This window comes from Scyliorhinus torazame, chromosome 3 (genome assembly GCF_047496885.1).
Source record: "Scyliorhinus torazame isolate Kashiwa2021f chromosome 3, sScyTor2.1, whole genome shotgun sequence".
Classification (NCBI taxonomy): domain Eukaryota; kingdom Metazoa; phylum Chordata; class Chondrichthyes; order Carcharhiniformes; family Scyliorhinidae; genus Scyliorhinus; species Scyliorhinus torazame.
The window spans coordinates 100598561-100625879 of record NC_092709.1 but is presented as its reverse complement, the minus strand read 5'-3'; the positions used below and the strand labels follow the sequence as shown (position 1 = coordinate 100625879).

Sequence of the window (27319 nt, the reverse complement as noted above, 5' to 3'; positions counted from 1 at the left end):
ATTGCCGGCGCCATCTCCTGCACCTGCAGCCTCTGGGATTCCTCCAATCGGCTATGGATCTGCTGGAGTGACACTGACATCTCCCCCTGAATATCCTGGCTGCATCCTATGTCTTGATCAGTTCCGAGTACCTCTGTACCACAGGCTCAGCAACAGGCTGGGACCCAGCTGGGTCCTGGGATCAAGAAGCCCTTCGACTGCTGTCTTGCTTGGGGGTTCCTGCATCCACCTGATGTGTATCATCAGCAATGGGTGCTCACCAGATTGCGCCCCCGAGGCCTGTCCACTAACACATCCCACCAAGGTGAGTGTAACTGCACTGGTGAATGGTGGGCAGCCTTGCCGCAACTATATTGGTTGTATCCTCAGAGCTCTCTTCCAAGGTGTTCTCCTCAGTGTCAGGAGAGGGTGCCGCCCGGGATGGGCCTGTACCATCGGCTGGAGGACCTGCGGGAGAATGAACATGTGGTCAGTGGGAGGAATGGGGCAGTCAGTAAGGCAACAACAACTCCCATTTGACAGGTCCCCCGGGTGGAGCCCGGTGGTTCTTCACCTCTGCGGCGTCCGCCAGCCTCCGTGTGGGTGACTGATCTGTCCTTGGCCACCCCAGTCACTTCCAGGGCACGCTCCTCACAATAGATGAGAATTCTATTCACCCTCCGCCGCCTGGGCCCTATCCTGACGATTAAGGGCGAGTTTTCCCTGAGGAGACAGAGAGAGAGCATCGTTAGCCACAAGCATGGTTCACGGTGGGAGGGGGGATGCGTTGGTGTCTCCTCACTTTTGCCGCCCGGTGTATTCGTTGACCTTTTCACAGCACTGAAGGTCAATCCTCCTGGCCACACTCCCCAAGCTGGCAGCTGCCACCACCTCACCCAGGCAGCACTGGCTGCCTTATGGCTGGCTCTCCGGGACCCTCGGGGAACAGGACATCCCTCCTGGCCTCCACAGGGTCTAGCAGCCTCTCCAGGTCAGCACCCCCGAATCTTGGTGCCGGTCTCCTCGTCACCATTACTGCGAGCTGGCTGGGATTGGTTGAACATGTGCAGCTTAAGAGCTGCTCGACCTTGTTAGTGGGGGGCTGGCGAGCGAGGTGCCAGCGAATCAGCTGGCAAGCCTTAATTTGCGATGAGGAGCACTTCAGGCCTCGTTAAGTGGACCAAACAACGTTGAATTGTGTTGCCGGCCTTGCTGGGTCGAGTGCCGGGAAGCTTGCGGAAATTCCCGCCCGCTACTACTTAGAAATATTTCCGGACAATTGCGGCCATAGTTTCAGTGAGGTTGATTGCTACTCAATATTAATGACGACTGGGTAGGATGTTACGAAATCCATGGAATCTGTTTTGGTCACACTTGGCATTTATGCTGTGTGTTCGGCCACAGCTGGCTTGTTAATTCACATGCACCTCATATTTGCCCTGCATACGATGGAAATTGTAATCGTTTTATCTTTCTTACGTTGTAAAGTTTCTTTTTGTTTGTTCAAAACCCATGGAATCTTGTGGCTTTCTTCAATTAGCAAGAGTCTTGGATCTCAAACTTTGTCTACTTTAAACAAAATGCTATTGGTCCCTAACCAGATCTCGCCAACAACTTACGATCTTGACATTATGAGAAAATGGTGAGATTCTCTCTTGTTGGAATTAGTCATTGCCAGGCACTTGTGTGGTGTAAATGTTATTTTGGCACATATAAGCCCAAGCCTGATTGTTGTCTAGATCTTACCGCTTGCAGCACAAACAGCTTCAGCATCTGATGAGTTCGAAGTGGTACTGAACACTGTGCAATCATTAGTGCGCTTTCCCACTTCTGATCTTACGATGGAGAGGTTGTCATTGAAAATGAAAAAAGAAAATTGCTTATTGTCACAAGTAGGCTTCAAATGAAGTTACTGTGAAAAGCCCCTAGTCGCCACATTCCGGCGCCTGTTCGGAGAGGCTGGTACGGGAATTGAACCCGCGCTGTTGGCCTGCCTTGGTCTGCTTTAAAAGCCAGCTATTTAGCCCTGTGCTAAACCATCCCCAGGGATGAACATGGCTGGGCATAGGACACTGCCCTGTTAGAGAGGGATATGCTGGGCAATGATGTTACAGATCATGGTTGAATAAAATTCACCTGAAGTCCACAGCATTTCATGGATGCCCAGTTTTAAACTAGCATGCTGGTAGTACTATAGAACGTGGAGTGCTAACTGCAGTGAGACTCTGGAGTTGAGAAGTGTGGGAAGGAGATACTATTGTGTCTTGTTTCCTTTACAACATCCACAGGTCAATGGGGCAGGGGCAGATCAATGCTGGAGGGCTGGGAGATAAGTTGCAGCAGTCCTACACCATCGAGGGAAGACGTCCATATAATATCACAGGTAAGTGTTTGGTAAATGAGCATTTCTCTCTTCTACCATTTCGGACTTCCAACTTTTCGGACTTGCTTTGAAATTTAAGGCAAGGTTGAAAAAGTTGATGTGAAAATTAAATATCGGTAGTAAAATCAAAAACAAATTGAAAATCTAATTAAATAAAATAAGGACGAAAGCCAGGCGGTGTTGTAGCTGCAACATGTGGGAAATGGTGGACCCCATTGTGCTTCACAGCAACCACATCTGCAGCAAATGTTGGTTACTCAATGAACTTCGGCACAGAGTTAATGAGCTGGAATCCGAGCTTTAGATAATGCAACACATCTGGAAGGAAGAAAGTTACCTGGACACTATTTCAGGAGGCACTATCACCCCTTAGATTAACTACCTTGAATTTGTTCAGCAGCCGGGGACAGGAGAGTGCGACTACGAGCGAGGCAGTTAGAGGGATCCAAGAACATAGAACATACAGTGCAGAAGGAGGCCATTTGGCCCATCGAGTCTGCATATTTCCTTTGTTTACTCAATCAATGTTTAGCATGATTTTAAATTCCATAAAACGTCCCCTTAGCCTCATCTCTCCAAAAGCAACCCCAGTTTTTCCAATGCCCCCTGTAACTGAAGTCTTTCATCCCTGGCACCATCTTAATAAATCCTCTCTTCATCTTCAAAGGTCTTGAAATCTTCTAGGTGGATTGACCATGATAAATTGCCCTTAGTGACCAAAAAGGTTGGGAAGGGTTATTGGGTTACGGGATAGGGTGGAAGTGAGGGCTTAAGTGGGTCGGTGCAGACTCGATGGACCGGGTGGCCTCCTTCTGCACTGTATGTTCTATGTTCATGTTCTCAAAGTTGTGGTAACCAGAATTGGACACAATGGGCAGAATCTTACTGAAACGGTTCCACTCACAGCAGAAAGAGGGTTGGCTGGGAGACAGGAATTCAATTGTTCCTGAAGCAGGCTTTGCTGTGGTCTTTAACTCAGCCACAGCATTAGTCTCTTGTTTCTGTTTTTCCTGACCAAGGTCCTGTTGCATTTTGACATGGGCTGCTTCATTATTTGAGCAGTCGCGAATGGTGCTGAAAATGTTACATCCCTACTTCTGACCTTATGATGAAAGGGAGGTCATTGGTGAAGCAGCTGAAGATGGTTGGGCGTAGGACACTACCCCGAGGAACACATGCAGTGAAGTCCTGGAGTGGCGATGATTGACCTCCAACCACCACAACCATCTTCCTTTGTGCCAGGTATGACTCCACCCAGCAGAGTTTTCCCGATTCCCATTGACTCCAGTTTTGCTAGGGCTCCTTGATGCTATACTCGATCAAATGCTGCCTTGATGACAAAGTCATTCTTACCTCACCTCTGGCATTCAGCTCTTTTGTCCATGTTTGAACCAACGCTGTAATGAGGTCAGGAGCTGAGTGACCCTGGCAGAACCCAAACTAAGCGTCTGTGAGCAGGTTGTTGCTGAGTAAGTGCTGCTTGATAGCACTGTTGCTGACTCCTTCCATCACTTTGTCAATGATGGAGAGTAGACTGATAGGGCAGTAATTGGGTTGGATTTGTCCTGTTTCATGTGTACAGGACATACCTGGGCAATTTTCCACATTGCCGGGCAAATGCCAGTGTTGTAGCTGTACTGGAACAGCTTGGCTAGGGGTGCAGCAAATTCTGCAGCAGAATAGTCTTCAGTACTATTGCTGGGATATTGTCAGGGTCCATAGTCTTTACAGTACCCAGAGCCTTCAGCCGTTTCTTGATATCACATGGAGTGAATCGTATTGGCTGAAGACTGACATCTGTGATGCTGGGGACCGCCGGAGAAGACTGAGATGGACCATCCATTCGGCATTTCTGGCTGAAGATTGTTGTGAATGTCCCAGCGTTGTCTTTTGCACATATATTCTGGGCTCCCCCATCACTGAGGATGGGATATTTGTGGAGCCTCTTCCTCCAGTGAGTTGTTTAATTGTCCACCACCATTCATGGCTGGATCTGGTAGGACTACAGAGCTTAGATCGGATGCGTTTGTTGTGGAATCGCTTAGCTCTGTCTATTGCTTGCTGCTTATGCTGTTTGGCACACAAGTAGTCCTGTGTTGTAGTTTCACCAGGCTTGATGACTGGACAATATTCAGTGTCGTGTTAGGTACACTGGTCTAACACTGGCTGCAACTGGATGCAGCTTAGATCGGAAAGATACTCCAGACCTTGAAGTTAGTTCAATCAGGTTTATTGAACTAATAGCACAGTTCTCTGTGAGTTTGACTCTCTGCTTACTTAAGTGTGGTTACTCTGTCTGACTGAACCAGACTAGCTCTTAGCCATGTGGTGGGGGTGTGAGATTGTAACAACACCCCTGACTGACTCTCTTGATGTTCATCAGTGGAAAGAGGCGGAGTGTGAGTGCCTCGTGTCTTTTATAGTCAGATCCCACCCCTGAGTGTCCTGCCTGCTTATTGGTCATGTCCTGTTCTCTGTGTCCATTAGCTGCTTGTCTGTATATCATTATGTGTGTGCCTGCACATCATGACATTCAGGTTTGGTCTGACAAGTGGCAAGTTACATTCACGCCACACAAGTGCCAGGCAATGACCATCTCCTACAAAAGAGGACTAACCACCCCCCCATGACATCCAATGGCATTACCTTCGCTGAATCCCCTATAATCGACATCCTGGTGGTTATCATTTATCAGAAACTGAACTAGGCTAGCCAAATTGATACTGTGCCTACCAGGGTAGGTCAAAGGCTAGGAATCCTATGGCGAAGTAACTCACCTCCTGAGTCCTCAAAGCCTGTCCACCATCTACACGGTTAAAGTCAGGAGTGTAATGGAATATTCTCCACTTGCCCGGATGAGTGCAGCTCCAACAAAACGCCAGAAGCTCGACACCATCCAAGACAAAGCTTGATTGTTTGCTACCCCTCCCACAAACATTCAAACCCTCCACCACTGATGAACAGTGGCAGCTGTGTGTACCATCTACAAGATGCACTACAGTAACTCACCGAGGTTCCTTAGACAACACCTTCCAAACCCACGACCACTACCATCTAGAAGGACAAGAGCAGCAGCTACCTGGAGGTTCCCCTCCAAGTCACTTACCACCCCGATTCGGAAATATATCACCGCTCCTTCACTGTCGCTGGGGCAACATCCTGGAACTCCCTCCCTAACAGCACAGTGGTTGCACCTACACCTCAAGGACTGCAGCAGTTCAAGAAGGCAACTCACCACCACCTTCTGAAGGGCACGAGGGATGGGCAAAAATGCTGGCCTAGCCAGCGACGCCCACATCCAGGAAATTGTTTTTTAAAAATGTTAAATCACAGAATGCATACTTGAGGATGACTCACACCCGTTAGGGACCTCAACAGGGGTCAAATGGCTCCACTGCAGACTAATTCTTCATACGCCTGGAGAACGAAATTGCAAAGTGGGAAGGCTGCCCTATGGTATTCTGATGCTTCCCTGGAGGTTATGCTGAGCCATAAGGGCCCATAGAGAAATATTGTTTCTTATTAGAAGAGATAGCAAGTGAGTAGGAAGGCACATGAGTTCTAGACCAGTTACGTCCAAGGGAGCTTGGCAAGATTGGATGGTATTTATTTTAATGCAAGGAACCTGACAAATACGAGTTGAGGGCACAATTTAAAACATGGGGGTATGATGCCATTGCTGTCACTGAGACATGGTTGAAAGGGGGCAGGTTTGGCAGCTCAATATTCAAGGATATAGGATCTTCAGGCAAGACAGGGAAGGAGGTAAAGAGGAGGGTGTATCGCAATTTTGATCAGGGAATCAATTACAGGAGTAAGGAGTGACATATCTTTTCAGCCTTACTGTTAGAACTTAAAAAACAAAAAGGAGTAATTACATTGCTGGGAGTGTTCTATAGGCCCACTAACAGTACCAGAGAAATAAAAGAGCAGATGTATAGGTAAATTTCAGAGAATTGTAAAAGTAATAGGGTAGGGATAGTGGAAGATTTCAGCTTCCCCAACATTAACTGGGGTAGTCAGGGTGTGAAAAGTTTAGAGGGAGTGGAATTCTTAAAATGCATTCAAGAGAACCTTTCAAGCCAGTACACAGAAGGTCCAAGAGAGAGAGTGTCCTGGTTTTAATTTTAGGTGACAAAGCAGTGCAAGTGGTTGGAGTATCAGTGGAGGAGCGTTTTGCTTACAACGATCATAGCTTTGTTAGATTCAAGGTTGTTATGGAAAACGACACGGATGGGTCTGAAGTCAATGTTCTAAATTGGGGGAAGGCCGATTTTAATCAGATCAGGTATGCTTTGGTCCGAGTGGACTGGGAGCAGACACTTTTAGGTAAATGTGTGACAGATCATTGGGACTCATTCAAGAAGGATATTGGGAGAGTACAGGGCCAACATATTCCAATAAAGAAAAAACATGGAGCCAGCAAATCCAGTGAACCCTGGATATAGAGGGATATACAGCAATGGATTTTTAAAAATGGAGGTATATGGCAGATAAAACAGCAAAGGCGCTTGAGGTATATAGAATGTGCAAGAGGGAACTTAAAAATAAATTAGGAGAGCAGAAAGGGGATATGAAAGGATACTGGCAGGTAAAATAAAGGAAAATCCCAAGTTGTTTTACAAGTACATTAAGGGTAAAAGGATAACTAGGAACAGAGTAGGGCCCATTAAGAACCACTATGTGTGTGGAGCCAGAGAATACAGGTAAGGTTCTAAATGAAGACTATGCGTTGGTGTGTTGGTGTTCACTAGTGAGAGGGACGGTGTGGGTTTAGAAATCAGAGAGAAGGACTGTGATAAAGAAATCAACGTAAACAAACAGAGAGGAGGTTCTGACTGACCTGGCAGGCTTAAAAGTAGACAATCTCCAGGGCCACATGAATTGTATCCCAGGCTATTGAGTGAGGCAAGGGAGGAATTTGCAGGGGCACTGGCAATAATTTCCAATTCCTCTCTGGCCACAGGAGAGGTGCCGGTGGACTGGACGATAGCCAATGTAGTAGCATTATTCAAGAAGGGAGGAATGGATAAACCAGGAAACTACAGGCCAGTCAGTCTAACCTCAGCGGTGGGGAAAACTATTGGAAGCAATTCTGAGAGACAGAATTAATCTGCATTTGGAGAGGCAGGGATTAATCAAGCATGGTTTTGTTAAGGTGAGGTCATGTCCAAAAAGAGGTGACTGGGTGTATAGATAATGCCAATGCATTTGACGTACACTACTTGGACTTCAGCAAGGCTTTTGATAAAGGTCCCACATGGGAGACGGATAGTGAGGTTAAGAGATCATGGGATTGAAGGAATTTCAGCAAATTGGATCAAGAATTGGCTGAGTGGCAGGAAGCAGGGGGCGATGGTCGAGGGTTTTTTTCTGACTGGAAGCCTGTATCCAGTGGGGTCCCGCAGGGATCAGTGTTGGGGCCAATGTTGTTTGTGGTTTATGTAAATAATTTAGACATAAATGTAGGAAGGTGGATTAGTAAGTTTGTGGAATTTATGAAAATTAGTGGGGTGGTAAATAGTGAGGAGGATAGCCTTAGCTTACAGGAAAATATAGATGGGTTGGTCAAGTGGGCCAATCAGTGACAAATGGAATTCAATCTGGATAAGTGGGAGGTAATGCACTTGGGCTGTACAAACAAGGCAAGGGAATACATGGACGGCAGGACCCTGGGAAGCACCAATGATCAGAGGGACCTTGGTGTGCATATACACTGATCTCTTAAGGTAACAGGGCAGGTGGACACTCTGGTTAAGAAGGCACATGGTGCACTTGCCTTTATTAACCGAGGCACATGGCTTAAGAGTAGGGAGGCTATGCTGGAACTGTATAAAACATTGCTTTGGCCACAACTAGAGTATTGTGTGCAGTTCTGGAATCCACATTATAGTGTACTCTGCACACTGGAAAGGGTGCAGAGAAGAATTATCAGGATGTTGCCTGGACTAGAGAGTTTTAGCTATGAAGAGAGAATGGATAGATTGGGGTTGTATTCCTTGGAGCAGAGGTGACAGAGTGGGGGGACATGATTCAGATGTATAAAATTAGGAGGGCTATAGACAGAGTTCACAGGAAGAAATTTTTCAATGACCAGGGCATAGATTTAAGTTAAGGGCAGGAGGTTTGGAGGGGATGTGAGAAAAAGCTTTTTCGCCCAGGTGGTGGGAGTCTAGAACTCACTGCCTGAAAAGCTGGTGGAGGCAGAGACCCTCCTAACATTTAAGAAGTATTTAGATGTGCACTTGCAATCCCATGGCATACAAGGCTACAGGCCAGGTGCTGGAAAATGGGATTAGAATAGTTAGGTGGTTGTTTTTGAGTGGCACATTCACGATGGGCCAAAGGGACATTTATGTGCTGTAAACCTCTATGATTCTATGGACAGCAATTAGAGGTGAACCTCACAAGCCCAACAGGCATGGCTGGCGGTGACAGACAAAGTGAGCAGTGGAAGTGTGGTCCTTCACAACTGAATCCAATTACCTTAGGAAGGCAGCAAAGAAGAGTGGCAAACCAACCTCAGGTGCAAACTCCGACGCCAACTTCCACGGCATTCTCCTGTGCAACATTCTCAAGACACATTTTGCAGCTTCACTCATTCCTCCCTCTCAGGGCACTTCCACACATTCCCAATATACGCCCTCCTCTTACTGCTATCTCTCAAATCCATCTCTCAGTCAATCTCCCCCCGCCCCCCCCCCACCCACCCACCACCACCACCACCCACCCACAGGTGTTGCCAGTCCCTCCTCTCCTTACATTCCATTTCTCACACACATAACTCTCTGCTTTCTCTGCTTGCAGAAAATAGCGCAGAACTCCAGTAACTGGGAGTGGTCCTCCAGTGATAGAAACCCTGACCAACCACAGCAGTGTTGGTAGTCATGGGGATTGCAGGGTGACAAAATGCATGGCCATGGCAGTGGAGAGATGAGCGTCTTCCAGATATCTCTGACAGAATTACATATCAGACTGCCACAAGTCACATTGCGACACAGAGAAGAGATGGGGGATAATTTCTCCCCTTTCCCACCTCTCGCATGCCACAAAAAGATGTATTTTTGAGGAGTGTCTTAACCCCTTGAGTATTGACTTTAAAGAACTGGCACAAAACAGACTTTCTTATAAGTTTAAATCAAAAGGATAAACATTTATATTTCGCTATGCCCAAAATGTAAATGCAACAAACACCCACTCCTGAAATACACAGACACACAAGAGAAGATGATTTCTAAGGAAGTAAATTGGACTTGGATCACTAAATGGGTAAAAATGAAACAGCTCATTTCTTTAAACAGTCCGTAAAATAGTGGCTGAAAGCATTGCAGGCCTAAAGGGTTCTTTCTTGGTTCACTCAAAGGAGGTTAGAAGTTTCTTGCTTTTTCAATCAAACATGTAGTTGAACTTCTGTAGTAAAGGTTAGAATCATAGGGTGAAATAAATTAGCCCTACTTTACTGATTGAGATAGCTTTCTTTTTGAGGCAAGCTTTTTTCCTTTTTCTGGACGAGTTGTTGGCTGCAGCCTGCCTACCCTGCCCTGTACTTATGGACTAAGAAGGTATTTCCAGGCATTTTCTATCACAAGCCAGTTTCGAACATGTGACAACAGTGTCGGTGTTTTCCATTGGTCACACAATGGGTTGATGGTAGCTGTAATTTGCCATACAATGGAGGGTGATTACCATCTTGTCAACATTCCAGCCATGATCGGCTTCTGAAATGGTTTCATCTGAAATTCCATCTTCCTGGGGCAAGTCTGGCAACCAGTTATTTTAAATCTCTTCAACTGAAATGGTGTGAGGTAGTCAATCAGTACCTGGGAAGGCTATTTGCATTTTCAGTAACTTCCTAGAGAAATGTTCAGACATGTCGGTTTCTGATAGTATAGAAACCACAAAATAAGTCGCCTGACTCCTCTGGAGTCCACATGTTGAGGTAACATTGTCAATTCCATGGTGATTTTTACAGTAAAGTGTCCATTTTTAATACGTTTTATGAGCATATGACATAACCGTGACAATTTAGCAATCACTCAGTCAATTTACTGCTCATCGCTAATTCAAATGGAACCACTGCACAACAATGACTTTGAACCCTTTCCCATGTCAATTCTAATTCATGTCTTTCATCTCGCACAGATATTTCAAGTGCAATACTTCAGGAGTTGGAGAAGGCAGGGGCTGAGAATTCCTCAGGGGTCATACACTCAAGAGAAAGCACCATCACAGGACTAATGCACACCTCCCACCAGTATGGATACACATTGCTTAATAGGTTTCCCAAGGGAAACAGCTAGAGGAAAATCACAAGCAGCTGATGGAGACAAGGACAGCAGTGGAGCATCTCTGATGGAGGTGCACTTCCAGCCTTGTTCAGCTGCACGCAGGCTGGGCCTTGGGTTTTAACTATGAAGAGGACAATCTGCAGTAGCAACAGGAAACATGTGATTTTGTCAGCATTTCCAGAGGCTCTGTGCACCCTTTGAAACAAGAGAAGTCTATCTCACACAGGAATGCCATGAAACCTCAAGCCTTCGCACGGTCTACCTCCACGATAAGAGTGGCCACTTGCATGGATCAGGCTCAGCAGCCTAATAAGTACATGCTTTCCCACAGCAAGAGCCTGGAGAAATTCGTCATTCAGCACTTCAATTAAGTACAGCAAAAGTGCTCTCCAACTCTTGGCTAGCAGGGAACTGTGGGTGGGCCCAACACCCACAGAGTACTTTGCAGAGATGCTCGGGAAGATGGTGGGGAAGGGTGGATTCACGTCCGGGAAGGTGGTGGTGGATTCAGGTCCCCACCCGAGTTGGATCAAATCCACCGTACACTCAGGCAGAGGCTTCATCCTGAGGATCCACCACGTGCAGCAATAATGAAGTTCCGTAGCTTCAAAGAAAGAGCAGATTTTGAGATGGGTGAGGGAGGATCGTGACTTCAAATGGGAAAGCCATGCCATTATGTTTTACCAAGATGTGGGAGCGGAGCTGGCAAAGAGGGTTGCGTTCAACAAAGCCACGGCTGTTGTCTACAAAAGTGGAGTCCGATTCGGTGTGGTGTATACGGCGTAGCTAAAAGTGACTAGAGGGAAAGGACTATTTATTTGATGCGCCATGAGAGGCAGACTCCTTTCAATACTTAGAAGTCTAGGTAGCTGGGGATTGGCCGCGGCTCCGGAAGTTGAATTATACAAGCCTGGTGAGTAGAGTTAAGGCAGACTTGCAGAGGTAGGATAGTCTCCTGTTATTGTTGGCGGGCTGGGATCAATCTGTTGAGATGAACATCTTGCAGAGATTTTTATTTTCATTTCAGTGTCTTCCAGTGTTCCTGCCCAAGTCATTTTTCTGAAGGGTCGAGCGGCTTATTTTCGGCTTTATTTGGGCGGGTAAGGCCCCAAGGATTTGGAGGGGGGGTCCTCCAGAGGGGGAGACATGCAGGGGGTCTAGCTCTGCCATATTTGGATGGCCAATGCGGTGGTGTTGGTGGTGCGGGGGCCCGGGGCTCTCTGGGTTCAGATCGAGTCAGGGTCGTGCAGGGGAACAGGTTTGGGGTCATTGGGAACAACGGCAACAATACTCAGCGAACCCAGTGGTGGTGCCCACGCTAAAAATATGGAGACCACTCTACCAGCATTTCAAATATGGGGACCACTCCACCAGCATTTCAAGTTGGGGGCACTTCAAAGCTGGCTCCCATTTGTGCTAACCACCCGTTTTGATCCAGGAAGGTATGGCTGGATGCCACATTTGGTGTATGGAAAGAAACTGGGGAGGGGAGAATGGGTGATTTATGCTTGGAAGGCAGTTTGCCAGCCTGAAGGAGAAATTTGGGCTACCAGGCTCAGACATGCTTAGGTACCTCCAGGTACAGAGCTTGGTTAAGAGGGTTTTTTCGGATTACCCAGTGGTGCCACCAACATCCTTATTGGAGAGGATTCTCTCTTGTTTAGGTCGGAGGAGGACACTATATCCGACGTGTATGAACGGATCATAGGGAAGAATTGAGTTAGGCGAAAGGGGTAAAGGCTAAATAGGTAGAGGAATTGGGAACAATACTGGAGGAGGAGACATGAAGTGTGGTGCTGCGGAGGGTGAATGCCACGTGGTTGTGTGCGAGACAGAGCCTTATCCAGCTAAAGGTAGTGTTTCGAGCGCACCTCACAGGCTAGGATGAGTCATTTTTCGAGGGAATGGAGGATAGGTGCGAGCACTGCTCGAGGTGGCCTGCATACCACATACACATGTTCTGGTTCTGTTCCGAGCTGGTGGGTTTTTGGAGGTCCTTTTTCAGCACCATGTTGCCAATTCTAAAGTTTGATATAGAGCCCTGTCCTTTGGTGGCTATCTTTGGGGTTTCAGATGTGCCGTAGCTGTGGATGGGTGCGGGGACAGATGTCCTTACCTTATTTTTTTTCTTGGAAGCAGGTGTAATGTGAATGTCCCTTTAAGAAAAGTATGCTTTAACAATTGGCTACACTGATGCCATTGTGGGGGTGGTGCTGGGCTCTGCTCTGCTTTTATTTTCACTTTGAGCTGGGAGCTGTTTTGGCTTTGGTTTAAGTTTCGTTTTCAGTTGGAGAGCTGTATCCAAAGCAAGCAGATGTGTATTGATCTCTCTCTCTACAATCTAAAGAATGTCTCCAGATCACTTGATGATTTCAATGTGATACCTGTTTCTGTAAGGAACACAAATCTTGGTTAAAAAGGGTTTTTTGACTTATGAATGTTGTTTGGAAAGTTATTAAGGGTTATCTATAGAGTACTGTATCTTTTGGGGGGGAGGTTTATAAGGGTTGGTAGTTGATAAGATGTTTACTGTGTATTTATAAAATGTTAACTGGATTCATAGAATTAACATTGTGTTTGTTTAAAAATACATTTAGTTCTCTGTTGCATCACACCTGTAAAGTGGGACCTTGTGCTCCCCATAACATTATCTATTAAAAGTTGTGGGTCAGGTGAACTCCATAATATTCTTTGGTGTTCTCTAAACCCTGGCCCATAATAGGGGGTTGATTGAAGGGTTCTACCGGAGATGGCAGCCATTTATATTGTATCGCAGAAAATTGGTCACTGTCAGCTGTTGGGTGGGGGGTGAGAAAGCAGGGGATTTTGTTTCACAGGGTGGAAGGTCATTTTGGGATTTGTTTGGGGTTTGCGTTTGGTTACGGGTTACTGTTTGTATGTTTTGCAATTTTGTATAAAATGCTAAAAATTTAATAAAAACAGTTCCAAATTAAAAAAAGAGCTTAAATTCCGACGTGGTGTTTTTGTAAGAGGTTCATTTGCGAGTCACAGACCAATCATGGCTGTGGAAAGTGTGGGTGGGACATGTCTTTCACTCGGGCTTCGTTGGTAGGGCCCGGAATGCGGCAATATTAATTAATAAAAGCGTTCAGTTTTCTGCTGCCAAGATCTTGGACGACCCCAATGGCAGACATGTTATTGTCTGTGGCTCCTTGGTGGGCACTCCGGTGGTTCTGGTTAATATCTATGCTCAAAACTGGGCAGCAGGGTGGCGCAGCGAGTAGCACTGCTACCTCACGGCGCCGAGGTCCCAGGTTCGATCCCGGCTCTGGATCACTGCCCGTGTGGAGTTTGCACATTCTCCCCATGTTTGCGTGGGTTTCGCCCCCACAACCCAAAGATGTGCAGGCTAAGTGGAGTGACGATGCTAAATTGCCCCTTAATTGGAAAAAATGAATTGGGTACACTAAATTTATATTTTTAAAAAATCTATGCTCCAAACTGGGACAATACAAATTTTATTAATAATCTGCTGGCCTCACTCCATGATTTGGATTCGCATCAGCTTATTTTGGTTGGGGATTTAAATTGTGTTCTGAACCCTAGTCTGGATCAGTCCAAGCCCAAATCCCTGACTCCATCAGGGGTGGCCAGAGAGCTTTGTTGTTTTTCATGGAACAGATTGTCTGTGTGTGTGTACTCGCAGATTGATTTTTTTTTGTGTGTGTGTGGTGAATAGGTCTTTCCTCCCTTTTGTGGTGGCGGCTGGTTACTCAGTAATTGGGATTTTGGACCATGCCCTTCCATGGACCATTGCCACCAGAGTCAGGTCCCTCCCGGCATCCACCATGGAAATTGGACACAACATTATTAGCAGACAAGAAATTCTGTGAAATTCCAATTAAGGGGCAATTCTGTTAGGGTGGAAGTGAGGGCTTAAGATGTCCATCGCCAATGGACAATCTTGCCTTCTATGGTGTGGGAAGCCTTTAAGGTGGTCTTCATGGGGGAGATTATCTCCAACAAAGTGTACATGGTGAAGACAGCAAGGCAGAGCAGAAGGGGCTGGTGACCTCCATTCTCGAAGTGAACCACCAGTACTCACTTGTCCCAACCCAGAGTTGTTGGCATTTAGGAAAAAGCTCCAGACACAATTTGTGCTATTGTCAACAGAGCGGTGTGCCAGCTGCAACTCTCTGAGGGGTATGTGAGCATGTTTTCTGATTACGGAAAGATGACCAGTTGCCTCTTAGCTCACTGGCTGAAAGGACAGTCAGCTTCCTCGGGCAGCACGGTAGCACAAGTGGATAGCACTGTGGCTTCACAGCGCCAGGGTCCCAGTTTCGATTCCCCGCTGGGTCACTGTCTGTGCGGAGTCTGCACGTTCTCCCCGTGTCTGCATGGGTTTCCTCCGGGTGCTCCGGTTTCCTCCCACAGTCCAAAAATGTGCGGGTTAGGTGGATTGGCCATGATAAATTGCCCTTAGTGACCAAAAAAGGTTAGGAGGGGTCATTGGGTTAGGGGGTTAGGGTGGAAGTGAGGGCTTAAGTGGGTCGGTGCAGACTCGATGGGCCGAATGGCCTCCTTCTGCACAGTATGTTCTATGTTCCCAGAGATCGCACAGGTATGTAACCAGGAATGTATGTGCGGAGTCTGCACGTTCTCCCCATGACTGCATGGGTTTCCTCCGGGTGCTCCGGTTTCCTCCCACAAGTCCTGAAAGACGTGCTGTTAGGTGAATTGGATATTCTAAATTGTCCCTCTGTGTACCCGAGTAGGCTCCGGAGTGTGGCGACTAGGGGCTTTTCACAGTAACCTCATTGCAGTGTTAATGTAAGCCTACTTGTGACAATAATAAAGATTATTATTATTATTAGAGTGGCAGCCTGCTTTCTGCCCCTCTTCAGGTTGATTCAGTTTTCGAATTGTTCTATTCGGGTCTCTATAGATCGGAGTCTCCACCTGAGGGATCGCTCATGACCGACGTTTTGGACAGCTTATCCATCCCAGCTGTAGAGTGAGAAGAGGAGCGATGAGTTGGAATCCCCAAAGGAAATCGTGAAATGCATTGGCTTGATGCAAATTGTTAAAGCAGCTGGCCCGAATGGCTTCCCCCTTGAATTTTATGAGGCGTTTGCCTTTAATTCTGGATATGTTTAATGATTCCTTATCCCAGGGTTGATTGCCCTCTACCTTCACACGGGCCTCTATCTCCTTGATTCTCAAGAAAGATAGACTCCACAGAATGTGGGTCATATCGACCTATATCACTCTACTTGCTAAAATGCTGGCACTGTGGCTGGAGTCCTGCCTCCCAGAGGTGATTTCGGATGATCCAATAGGCTTTGTTAAGGTTGGCAATTGTCACCAATATATCTCGCCTGCTAAATATTGTTCTTTACCCCTACTTGGTGCCAGAACCAGAGGGGATTGTTTCCCTAGATACCGAAAAAGCATTTGATAAGAGTTGAGTATCTGTCTGAGATTCAGATTTGGACACAAGTTTATCGCCTGGATCTGATTACTGTATAGCCCCCACTGTTAGTGTTCATATGAATGCTCTGAACTCTGGCTACTTCCCATTGAATCGGGGCGACACGAGGCACTGTCTCTGCTCGTTTGCTTTGGCAATAGAACTGCTTGCTATAGTGCTGAGATACTCTGTTAAGGGGAGGGGGATAAGTGGGGGAGTGGTGGAGCATCAGGGGTCCCTTTATGCAGATGACCTACTCCTCTATATTGCGGACCCAGTACCCTCTATGGACGAGACAATGAAGCTGCTTTGTAGTTTTGGCTCCTTCTCAGAATACCAGGTCAACCCCCCCCCCAAAACCAGGATGAGGGGCCTCGCTTCATAAATTAAATTACATCAGTCTGGTTCATGGTGTCAAGTCAGAGGTGGGATAACCTCCCCCTGTCAGGCAGGGTTCAGACTATTAAAATGAACGTACACCCGAGATTTTTATTTCTATTTTAAGTCATCTCATTTTTCTCCCCAAATTCTTTTTCGTCAAAGTCAATAAATTAAAGTCCTCCTTTATTTGGGCGGGTTAAGACTTCAAGGATCCGTGGGGTTTTGCTCCAAAAAGATAGGCTTGGTTCTACCCAATTTATTGTTTTACTATTGGGCAGCCAATAGTCAGAAGATATTGTTGTGGCTCAGTGATCCTGGTTCCACATGGGGACAAATGGAAACGGGCTCCTGCAGGGTTTCTAGCCTTGGTGCAATAGTAACCGCATCGTTGCCTTTCTCTCTGGTAAGATTTTCCCTGAATCGAGTGGTGGTGTCCACCCAGAGAATCTGGAAGTAGTTCAGGCAGCATTTTAAGCTCTGTTCCCGGGTCTCTGCTGGCCCCCATTTGCAATAACCACCTTTTTCTGTCAGCGAGTTTGGACTCAACGTTCAAGTCATGTGAGTGGAAGGGTTTGGAGACCTGTTTGTGGAGGGGAGGTTAGCCAGTTTTAGGGACTGGCAGAGAAATTCCAACTGCCTGGCTCTAGTCTTGTCAGATAAGTGATTTTTCCCGCAGAGGGCTTTTCCCTCCTGTCAATTGGTACCACCCACTTCCCTGTTGAAGAGGATTTTGTGTTTGGCCGGATCTGATTGTTTTGGGGGGGGGGGCATATATGACCATACCCTCTCAGCAGAGTCAACTCCGTTGAGTGAGGGCGAAATGGGGAGGTGAGTTGGGTCCCATTCTGGATTTTGAGATATGGGCATTTGGAGAAGGTTAAGTACACCATTAGAGGATCAGTAGAAGTGTTCTACCCAAGATGGCAGCCATTCATTTCCTTTAAGGAGCTAGTTACCGTCAGCTGTTAAAAGATTTAGTTTAGTTTTTTGGGGTTAAGTTAACGTGTGCTTTTGCTTGTTAGTCTCATTCTCTTATTGTGTAACTTTGGTTAATTGTTTTGTATGATTTTGCTTATGAAAACATTAATAAACATTTTTTTTTTTTAAATACGAAAAGTTAAAGGATAAAAGTCTCTGCTTCAGATAGACATCTTCCAGTTAGATCCTCGGTCCAGGCCTCCAGTTGGATGTCTTTGCTTTCATTCTGTAATGGTTTTCATTGTAGATTCATCAGGATCTCGGAGACTGCAGTCTCAGAAACAGCAAGCAGGTAACCTTTTTTGGAGAAAGACGGGAAGAGAGAGCAACTCACAGCTTCTTCTTTCACGTTCCAAGACCTTCTCTCTGGGTTCTCTGAAAACCTCCATCTGGCTGAACCCAATCACTGTCTGTCGCTGGGCAAGATACGGTCCTTAGCCAATCCATTGGCTATCAGCCAATCAATCAATCAAAATCCCTCCGGTCTCTCAGGTGCCATAAAGTCTAAATTCTTCTGTTCAAAATCTAAATCTTCATAGCACACAATGTACTATTTTGCAACTTTTGAGTTCCTCACTTCCCTGCTCGACTTAAAGGCACATGTCCATTAAATATCCTTGGATCAAAAATGATAACGACAAAAGTAAAAAAAACAGGTTATAAGGGAATCAACAGAAATTGCCCTTACTTTCTGCAGTAATGGGCTCTTCATATGTCGCATTAACCATGTCCTCAGAGGGTAGCTCCCAACTCCAAGGAGTCATGTACTGAATTTGCTTTGAAGTGCAAGACCTGTGGGAGATATGCCTGGAGCAGAATGAATGCATCATAGCAGCTTCCAGGATATTTTGCATAAACATGAATGAAAATCTTCCAGTGGTTACAAGTGCAATTCTTCCAGATGACAAAAAACACTTGCTGCTCTGAGGGTGCCTGGACTGCCATATGCATGCAGTCTATGATCCTTATACAAATGAGAATCTAGCCACTATAGCAAATGTGAGAGCCCTCTGGCTCTGACTGGCCTCATTAATAGCAAAGTAGATGTAATTGGTAATCCTGGCAAATAGTAACCTGGGAGATACATTTACGATAACAGCTTATAATGACTACTGGTAACGCAAACCCGCTGGGCTCACCGTGAAAGGGCTCTTATTCCAACTGGCTGCAGATGTCAGCAAAAATCTGCCATGAAAGCCCGAGTCTTCTGAGATGCTGCTACTTAAGTCACGTTGAATAAGCTGATCCTCTTCCTGGAACTTGTATAAAGTTATCGGCTCCTTCAAGTTGGAACCCTGTCCTTTAGAGCAGCCTTTGGCCGAGGAGAAGCCGGCTGATGTTGAAGTTGTTTCTACTCCAGGTGCTGCTCTGCTGTTTCATCATCAGAGGTCCATGGCAAAGCTGTATATGTTATTCTTAAGGTGCAGACACAACACTCAGGCGGTTAAAACACACCTTCTCAACAATTTGTCATAAGTCTCCTTTTACTGTTTCATTTTAATTCCTGTTTCTATAGTCATCCAAGGAGCTTTGGATGCCCTTCCTTTGTCTTTCATGTCAATGTGCCTAGCACATACCTGAATAATCTCCTCTGTGAAGGCCTCCCATTGCTCATTTACAGTTTTAACTGCGAATCCTGATTCCAATCCATGTAGGCCAGATTCCTTTTCAACTCCGTGAAATTGACCCTCCTCCAGTTCACCATTTTTACATTTAATTTTTCCTTGTCCTTTTCCCCCTACATGACTCTAAACTCAGTGTTACTGTGATCAGTTCCCAAATGCTATCCCACTGAAAAATGCTCCACTTGTCCCACTTTATTTCCCAGAGTTACATCCAGCACTGCTTCCTTCCTCATTAGGCTGGAAACATACTGGTCAAGTAAACCTCTTGTAAAATTTCTGGAATTCCTCTCCCTTTTTGCCTTTTGCATCATTATATTCCCAGTATATATAACTGAATTCCCTTATTATCGGTAAACTTGTACGTTTCTTTAAATTGTCTGCAAATTTGCTATTTCCTGCCCACTAGTTAATGGTCTGCGATACACAGAAGCAGCATAACCACTCTATCGTTCCTTAATTCTAATGAAACAAATTTTTCTTTGAACCCTCAAGTACATCATCACTTTGGGGGCAGCACGGTGACACAGTGGTTGGCACTGCTGCCTCACGGTGCTGAGGTCCCAGGTTCGATCCCAGCTCTGGGTCACTGTCCGTGTGGAGTTTGCACATTCTCCCAATGTCTGCGTGGGTTTTGCCCCCATAGCCCAAAGATGTGCACGGTAGGTGGAATTGGGTACTCTAAATTTTTTTAAAAGTACATCATCACTTTGTAGTGCTCTACTATCTTTGATCATACTACCAGCTCCCCTCCTTATTTTCTTCCCTACATCTACAAGTTTGCGGTCGACACGGCCATAGCGGGTCGGATCTCGAACAACAAGTCAGAATACAGGAGGGAGATAGCGAACCTAGTGGAGTGGTGCAACGACAACAATCTATCCTTCAATGCCAACAAAACTAAAGAGCTGGTCATTGACTTCAGGAAGCAAAGTATTGTACACACCCCTGTCTGCATCAACAGGGCCGAGGTGGAGATGGTTGACAGCTTCAAATTCCTAGGTGTGCACATCACCTAAAACCCACGTCGACGCTACTACCAAGCAAGCACAATGCCTAACTTCCTCAGGAAACTAAGGAAATTCGGCATGTCCACACTGACTCTTACCGACTTTTACCGATGCACCGTAGAAAGCACCCGAACTGGCTGTCACACAGCCTGGTGTGGCAACTGCCCAAGAGACTTCAGAGAGTCGTGAACACAGCCCAGTCCATCACACGAACCTGCCTCCCATCCATTGACTCAAAGACCCCTCCCACCTGGCTTACTCGTTTTTCCAACTTCTTCCATCGGGCAGAAGATACAAAAGTCTGAGAACACGCACAAACAGATTCAAAAACAGCTTCTTCCTCGCTGATACCAGACTCCTAACTACCCTCTTATGGACTGACCCGATTAATACTACACTCCTGTATGCTTCACCCGATGCCGGTGACTATGTATTTACATTTTGTACCTCATGTTGCCCTATTATGTATTTTATTTTTCTTTCATGTACTGAATGATCTGGTTTGAGCTGCTCGCAGAAAAATACTTGTCACTGCACCTCAGTACACATGACAATAAACAAATCCAAATATTCCTGTGTATGTTAGAGCCAGAAATATGAAGTTCCCATTCCTTCCCTTATTTAGCCAGGTTTCATTAATAGCACAACGTAGGGTAGGATTTAACATCCCTCCCCAGCAGCAGATGTAGTTTGTCTGCCTGTGGGACAATTAAGTGTCAATTAGTGTGCATTGGTCATTAAATGATTGCAGATCAGGACATCCCTCGACATTTTAGTGGCAGGGATGAAGGGGGGCTATCCTCCTGCATAATTTATTGATCCATGTATTAACCTGTTGTAGCTTATTGTCCCTCCACTTACTAGAATGCAGCACCAAGAGCAATTGAGTGGAATCAAACAAGGTCACTGCACCCGATTGCTATCAAGTGCACCTGCTGGAACTATGTGCATGCATTTGTGCACATCATGCAAAGGCACAATTGCTGTAATAAGTCCACTCTTGATGACCAAATGAATTACCGACACTTACTTTCAAGATTCACATATGAATAAGAGGCACATAGGTGAGGTACCAAAGGATGGCTGAAAGGAGAACCATATTCCAGAGCAGGCACAAGCAGAAAGTTAATTGATTTGAGGGAAGGAATACTAAACAAGCTGGTAAAAAGTTTATAATTAAGATCAAGCTTGGTTGTGATGTGTCTTGCAGTCAAATAGCTTAGTGACATTCACTGTCTGGTAACTAAGGATGATATTTGGATGATGTACCTTTGGACAACTATCTGAATACTAGTCTGCATTTTTGACAACGTCCATGTTATAAAACATAAGTTTTCTTAACTACACTATTTCTTCCTGTTAAACCAACAAAATTCCCAATTCCTATCACTTTTTTTTTTAATTCCCTCTCCATACAAACACTGTTAAGTCAGTATACTTTCCAAATTTCTGCACATTTTGTTTGATAAGCAATCCTCAAAAAAGTGTTTTTTTTCATCAAATTGGTTTCATAACAATGAGTATTACATTTAAATAAGTGCAATTTTTAAGCTTTCTATCTCGGAATTAAAAAACAGCTTCTTTACCTGCCATATTTCCATGGCTTGTACCAAGTGTCTGTAAGATAAGTTGAAGTTCTCGAACGGCTGCTGCCGCTTCATCTCCACAACACATATCAGGTTCCATAACAATCTCCATCAAACCAACCCCTGCAATCAACAATATTTAGCAAATAAAATTACAATTTTTTGTCAAAATGCAAGAGTAGCATTGGGAACGTTGGGTTGGGAAAAGAGAGACGGGGAAGTAATTTTCATGGAGAAAGGCAATTACCAGACAGTGAATGTCACTAAGCTATTTGACTGCAAGACACATCACAACCAAGCTTGATCTTAATTATAAACTTTTTACCAGCTGCCTCATCACACCACATCACAGGGCAACCCAACGTACTTTACAATCAAAGAACTATGGACCTTGCTCAGTAGGTCTCACAGCTTGAGCCCTTTTTGTCCCCATGGCAACAAACCACCCAGGCTTGTCGTCAGGCAGAAATCAGTCACATGTCCCTCTTCATTCCAACATTTTATCTTAGACAGCTCCAAAACATAATCTTATCTGTAACTTAAAAAGGGATAAAATGCCAATATTATATTGTGAATTTTACTAGTTATACGTACCAGCCCTATTTAAATCAATTAACGTTTGGGTTCTTGCATCATCATGGAGACTTTTGCCGCTATCCTGTTCCAGTTGGATTTGTTTGATTCGCGCCAATTTAGGTATATGATTTCTGTTTTTCCCAACACAAAGGCTATATGCAAGGCTTCCACTGATGGCAATTGGACATCTCTGCTGTGTTATCTGATAGCCAACCTACATGTATAACAAAAAAGAAATTCTCAAAATGTCTGCCGAGGAACCTTGACATCAACCAGATTAAATTCAGAGATTTAACTGCCACAAATCTTTAATATAAAGTGTTTAAATATCCTTCAGGGTGTGCTGATAATTAGAATAAAAATAAATCCCAATAGTACTTTTTCTTAAACCAAATATCTATTTAAACTTATCTGCTCTCAGAAAATTGTCATTATTAAATTCTCATCAACCTTGTTGCTGGAGGTAACATGGCAAAATAAACAAGATGACCCATTTGCCTTTGCAATGCTGTGTCCTGATAGTAACATAACAGGAACTAAAAACAAATGAAACTAAAGCAAATAAAGCAGCGCAAATATCAAGTAAAATATAGCACAGCTAAAGGAACAGAGTTGGATAACATTTAAAGTAAATGGGGAGTTGGAAGAGCGGGGAGGGCACAACAATAGAACCAGTAAAGCATAAACAAAGTTATAAACTTGCACGCCGTTTATTTTTCAATTGCAGTTTCGCAGTTGGACAGAACTGCTGGTTGGCAGTGAGAGTCCATCCTGCCTACTCCTGTTTGCCTTCTGCTAACTGAACAAAGGCCACACACAGCAGGTGGTGTGTATATGCACGCAACCCATGGGTTCCTGAGGGAGGGAGGTAGAAAGAGTGTAGGTTGGTGAATCCTTTGGGATACTATTGCCATCTCAACAATACATGCTTCCAGTAGCCAGTCAGAAAGGGATTGGTGGATTCTCATATCATTCAGAAGGTTCAAATACTTAGTAATGGAGCCATATGCAAGCCTTCAAAAAGGTTAGGTAGGAAAAAGATCAGCTGCTCTATCAAGTCTATGCCATGATAGCACAACTAGTTAAATATTCCTTCCATCTGTACACCATCCCTCCTCTCACCTCAAAAGAAAAAATACTCCAAAATTCCTCTTTGACCCCCTCAGGTAATCAAAACCAGCCCAGATCTCTCAGATTAAAATAATTACAAGTTTGATTCCTGAAATGTGTTGCATTAATTGATCTTGGTCAGGAAGGCAGCAGGAGACCAACAATTGACTTCAATACCATTACGTTTGTGAGAGGGAGAAAACTGGGCCCGAGATGATAGATATGGGGAAGCAATTAGTAGAAAATGGAAGACGAACTGAAGATCAAGGTCACAGCATGAACATTTCATGAGCAACAATACTTTATTTAAGATTTTGTATTCAACGTCATAATTTAAGATATTAAATGGCACCAGAAGTTCTGATTTTCAATATTTTGAACATGTCTTAAATACAAGTGAAGAGGGCACTCTGCAGGGAAGTTATTTGAAACTATGCACAAGCTTACTGGCAAGTCAGCGTAGAAGTAGTGTTTTCTGTCAAACTTGGATTTCTTGTTAATGGTACAGTTTAGGGCCAAGCCAGTCATCACAGCTGCTTCAACACTGCGTTTGTTGAGAACCTTTTGAGGATGAAGAAATACAATGATTACATTGCAAACATACAGGCATCCCTCATGTAAGACATTCAATTCAAAAACATATCCTGCAGCAACTAAAGATGCTGTTTTAAGAATAAAGTCACAAACAAATTACAGAAATTCATTCTACTATCTGATGAGCCAACATTCCCAAATCAGACACTAAATTCTAATTCTGTTGAGTCAGAATGATGAATTATACAAATCTTCACACAGACTCTTCTTCACAGCTCAATATTGCATTGTTGATTAAAATGAAATGAATGTGGGTGCATATAAAATCATAATGACACTTAAGTCAGTGAAGGTCATGTACAACTGATTGAACTGCAGAACTTGGAACAAATTTAGAAAACCAAAATCAATTTGATGTCAATTTGCCTCCTACTGAAATCATTAAAAAAAACAAAATAAGTAAACCAGTGAAAATTATAAGTAATTTGTTTAAAATAAATTTCTCAACTTCAATGCATGGGCTTTGCAAGGCTAGTGTTTAGCTCAGCATGATGCACTGAACCAACAAGCATAAGTTGACCACACTGTCAAAGTAAAATAATAATTCATACAAAAAAACAGCTACAGTATACTAAATTCACTCAAAGCAGGGTGCGGTGAGGGGAATGGAGACTTGGTTCAAATATTTTATCAAAATATTAATGTTTTTCTCATTAACTATTTAAATCAATCTCATAATATGTAAAGATCGTTTTGAAGACCTTTTTTTATTTTTCAAGCTACCCAAGCCAGCATGCATTACCCATCCCTAATTGCCCTGGAGAGTGAGCTACCTTCTTGAACTGCTGCAGCCCATGTGGTGTAGATACACCCACGGTGCTGTTAGGGAGGGAGTTCCAGGATTTTGACCCAGTGACTGTAAAGGAACAGCAATGTATTTTCATTTCAGGATGACGAATGGCTTGGAGGACAGCTTCCAGGTGGTGGTGTTCCCATGTATCTGCTACCCTCGTTTTTCAAGATGCTGGTGGTTGTGGGTTTGGAAGGTGCTGTCAAAGGAGTCTTGGTTGAGTTCCTGTAATGCATCTTATAGATGATACATACTGCTGCCACTGTAGCCAAGAGATGCTCCACATAAATGAGCATTTGGACAGACACGACAACCTGACAAACACATCAGGTCTGGTTATTTCAAACTTCCCTGAAATTATAAATAGCATTTTAATCTACCAAAAATGTTCACAAAATATTCCTTCTGAATGAGAAGGTGGTGACGCATGTTAGATGAGGTTCTGGTTTATTGGCAACCAAAACTTGTAGATCTTCCTCTTTTAAGCTGGACTATTCCATTGGGCATTATTGCTTTAATGTTAGGGGCCGCACGGTAGCACAGTGGTTAGCACTGTTGCTTCACAGTGGCAGGGTCCCAGGTTCGATTCCCGGCTTGGGTCACTGTCTGTGCGGAGTCTGCACATTCTTCCCGTGTCTGCGTGGGTTTCCTCCAGGTGCTCCAGTTTCCTCCCACAAGTCCTGAAAGATGTCTTGTTAGGTGAATTGGGCATTCTGAATTCTCCCTCAGTGTACCCAAACAGGCGCCGGAATGTGGCGACTAGGGAATTTTCACAGTAACTTCATTGCCGGGTTAATGTAAGCCTACTTGTGACAATAATAAAGATTATTATTTCTAACTGCAAAGTAATTTTGAGGAATTCACAGGATATAGATATGCTTAAGACCTCCCCTAAATAGGCAAAAAGGTAAAGTCGCCATAGTCCAGATGACCATAGGATGCTTTCTTCTTTGCGGGGAGAGCTGAATGGTGGCAATTTAACCTGAGGGTCACCACACCTCAGGCGAGGGGCAAGGTTGTGACGGCGTGCTTTCATGAATAACCTCACCTCAATAACACTCCATCCTATAACATTTCTAAATGTGCTGCGTTTTGAGGTTTATTTTTAAGAGCATTCTTTTAAATTCTTCCTTTGATCTGATGTACACAAGGACGCACCAATGGCAGCCAAAAATGCAATTTGTTCCCAAGACTCCAAAACTGCTGTTCAAGAATAAGAGGATTTTGGCAGTCTCCTAGGGATAACCCAATGATTTTTCTGCTACTTGTTGGAAGACACCAATCTTCTGTTTGTTGCCTCTCAATCAGATGTGCAAGGTTGGGAGCTCAATAGACTGTGGTAAGAGGGTATCAAGTACATGCCCCTCCAACTTGTACAAATTTTAGTTATAGGTAAAACCAAATAAATTAGATCCAAGTTGATAACTTAATGGTTAAATGTTGGACAAATTAAAATTCAAACATTGCAATGGTAACCAACATAATTTGTTCTACATTTTCTAACAAATTATTTCAACTTCAAAACATTCAAGTTATTTTACTACACAATATTTGTGTATTGTAAAACTTGCTGCATCATAATTCACTTAGCTCCTAGAAATCAATTTTCTTTCAAATTATTTACCTTCTATAAATTGATTAGCGCATAAATGGTGGTAAAAATGAATTCATGTCTAGCAGCCTTTACACAACTATTATTTTGCTGCAAAGCTCTCAGTTTTATTGTCTAACAACTTGCACGAGTGGAACTCTGGTTTTACAATTGTGACTTTTGGTTTTTTTAACAAGTCTAAGTAATAACCCTCAAATTTGAGAACAGGAAAACATGCAAGATGTACTAAATGTTACATAATCTATAATATTAGAAATTTAAATTAAACTGGTTAATGGTAAACACAGAAAATACTGGAAATACACAGCAGATAATGCACCACTTATGGAGAGAACTGAATTAGCATTTCAGGTAGGTGACCTTTCATCACAATTGGAAAACGTAGCAATATATTTTAAAAGGTGGGAAGATGGAAAAAGAATAAAAGGCAATATCTGTGGTAGGATGGAAGATGGGAGACATTAAACAACAAGGATTGGTAGAGCAGGGCTAAAGGAAGTGATTAATACGGGATAAATAAAGAAAACATGTCTCGAGGAGGTATGAATGGCAGAGTAATGAACAACTGCCATCCGAAAGCAAAAGCAGGGGAAAAATAAGTGCAAAACGTGCAAAGGAAAGGAAACAGAATAGACATAGAGATGTTAATGTAGAGACCATATTGTGCACAAACTCATGCACCACACTCACTCTTGGATCTAAAACTGGATGGCGAAACACCAGTTGTTTCCTTAGTGAGGAGAAAAGGGTTAATCTGGCTCCTTGGCATGTATTTGACAGGATACAAATTGTGTGGGTATGAAGAGTTGGTAGCTATTCCAATATTGCATTTCAAAGTTTTTAAAAATAAATTTAAAGTACCCAATTATTTTCTTTTCCAATTAAGGGGCAATTTAATGTGGCCAATCCACCTTGCCTGCACATCTTTGGGGAGAATGTGCAAACTCCACACGGACAGTTACCCAGGGCTGGGATT

At 44.2% G+C, this 27319-nt stretch overlaps 1 protein-coding gene across 1 annotated transcript in view; it reads right to left on the bottom strand.

The window, feature by feature from the left end:
- Nucleotides 1–27319, bottom strand: part of gatb (glutamyl-tRNA(Gln) amidotransferase, subunit B) — a 166294-nt gene that overhangs the window by 96088 nt on the left and 42887 nt on the right. Inside the window, exons 3-5 of the mRNA XM_072496073.1 lie at nucleotides 23795–23908; nucleotides 22256–22451; nucleotides 21662–21784 (exon numbers count right to left, since the gene is read on the bottom strand). Coding sequence (XP_072352174.1) covers nucleotides 21662–21784; nucleotides 22256–22451; nucleotides 23795–23908 — 433 coding nt within the window. The remainder of the gene's footprint in view (nucleotides 1–21661; nucleotides 21785–22255; nucleotides 22452–23794; nucleotides 23909–27319) is intronic.